The following is a 1,770-nucleotide window of genomic DNA, read 5'->3' on the forward strand; positions in this document are numbered from 1 at the left end:
AATCCACAAGATACTTATATGATTATTTGATTAATGCACTTTCATTCACCTCACGAACATCTTGACATTATTTACAACCCATTTACCATCATGTTCTTGAGAAATAAAGTTATCAGTTATTTAAAACCCATTTACCACAGTGGGTTTTTAAGAAATAGGTTATCAACAGGATGTGAGATGAACTATACTTTGAGCCAATTGAGCACTTAATATTAGTTTTCTTTGAATTAGATTGTTTTAAACATTTCTTGATCTCAGAATATACATAATTTTGAATAACTAATCTACTATTGCAGCTAAGGTATATGTTTCATAGCTTCCTTCAATAATGGTTCAGAATATTATCATGGAAGCTTCTAGATAGATTCATTTATATTTAGAATATCTAATTACGATGTATATGGCATTGTTATCCTTTCCTAATTATGTGTTATAGTAGGGTTAGGATTCGTCCCTATATAAAGGGTCTTGTATTCTGTTTTGTGATCATCAATTCAATAATACCATAAAAACTTTTATGGTATCAGAGCCACGGTTCTGAGTTTTCAATTAATAGCGCTTCTCCAGCCATCTATTAGCGCATATGTCTGTTAGCGCATCTGTTCATTGATAGCCCATCTCCAGCCACCTGTTAGAGCATCTCCAGCCATCTGTTAGAGCATCTCCAGCCATTGATAGCGCATCTCCAGCCATCTGTTAGAGCATCTCCAGCCATCGATTATCACCTTCCTGTCGATATGTCCAAACCCGATGCATCTTCGGATTCAACCTCAAAACCTGACCCACTACATCCAGCCTACTCCGTCACGAATATACAATCAAAAATTCGTACTTTAGATGGATCAAAGGTTACCTATACCGCGTGGGTCAACTTGTTCAAACTACACGTACTTGCGTACAAGGTATCAAATCACATCAATGGAACTGCAGCCCCGGCAACCACCGACCCCACATACAACGTGTGGCACGAACTAGATGCGTTGGTCCTTCAATGGATCTTAAGCACCATCTCTGATGATTTATTACCCCGAGTTATGGACTCTGACGGAACCGCACGAGACGCTTGGGTGAAACTTGAGAAATTTTTTTAAGCAACAAAAAGGCGCGCGCGACTGCTTTGGAAACCAAATTTGTAAACCTTACCCTTGCCGCGTGTTCATCGTTTGATGATTATTGCCAGAAACTTAAGGAACTCGCAAATCAATTGGTCGATGTTGACCACTCAATAACCGAATCCCGTCTTGTTCTTCAGCTAGTACGCGGATTACCGGCTGAGTTTGACACCACCGCATCCCTGATTAATTCAAGCAATGAAGATTGGGATCTAGCATTAAGCATGCGGAACGATGAAGCTATTCGGGTCGAGGGTTGTCAAAAAGCGACCACATCGGTTCTTGCTGCACCCACTACACAGCCGCAGCCTCCCACCACTCAACAACTGACTCCCCAGAACCCATCCTATGGTGGACAGCAGCCCTTTCTAGGGCGAGGTCGCGGACACGGAAACTTTAATTGAAACAGCCGAGGAGGACGTGGACGAGGTGTTGGACGCTCACCAGGTTATACTACTTGGTTTTCCCAAATCACAAAGCTATCCCACTTAGGCTTGGTGGACTACACCACCATGCCCTTACCCGACCCAGCCATATTGAAACCCACCCCCGGCCCAGTTCAGCCCGACAGCCACTTCAGCCCAAACACAGCAATCCGGCCAAGTAGGCCCACCGACATACTTCACACGGGCCGGCCCATCTGCACCACCACCTCCGG

At 43.7% G+C, this 1,770-nt stretch overlaps 1 protein-coding gene across 1 annotated transcript; it reads left to right on the forward strand.

Annotated features, from left to right (window-relative positions):
- The first annotated feature begins 737 nt into the window (after positions 1 to 737).
- LOC110900805 lies at positions 738 to 1,516 on the forward strand. The gene is made up of 2 exons (XM_022147667.1): positions 738 to 1,067; positions 1,181 to 1,516. Exons 1-2 carry the CDS (start codon positions 738 to 740, stop codon positions 1,514 to 1,516), a joined length of 666 nt encoding a protein of 221 aa, XP_022003359.1.
- Positions 1,517 to 1,770: the final 254 nt, after the last annotated feature.

Source organism: Helianthus annuus, chromosome 13 (assembly GCF_002127325.2).
Source record: "Helianthus annuus cultivar XRQ/B chromosome 13, HanXRQr2.0-SUNRISE, whole genome shotgun sequence".
NCBI lineage: Eukaryota > Viridiplantae > Streptophyta > Magnoliopsida > Asterales > Asteraceae > Helianthus > Helianthus annuus.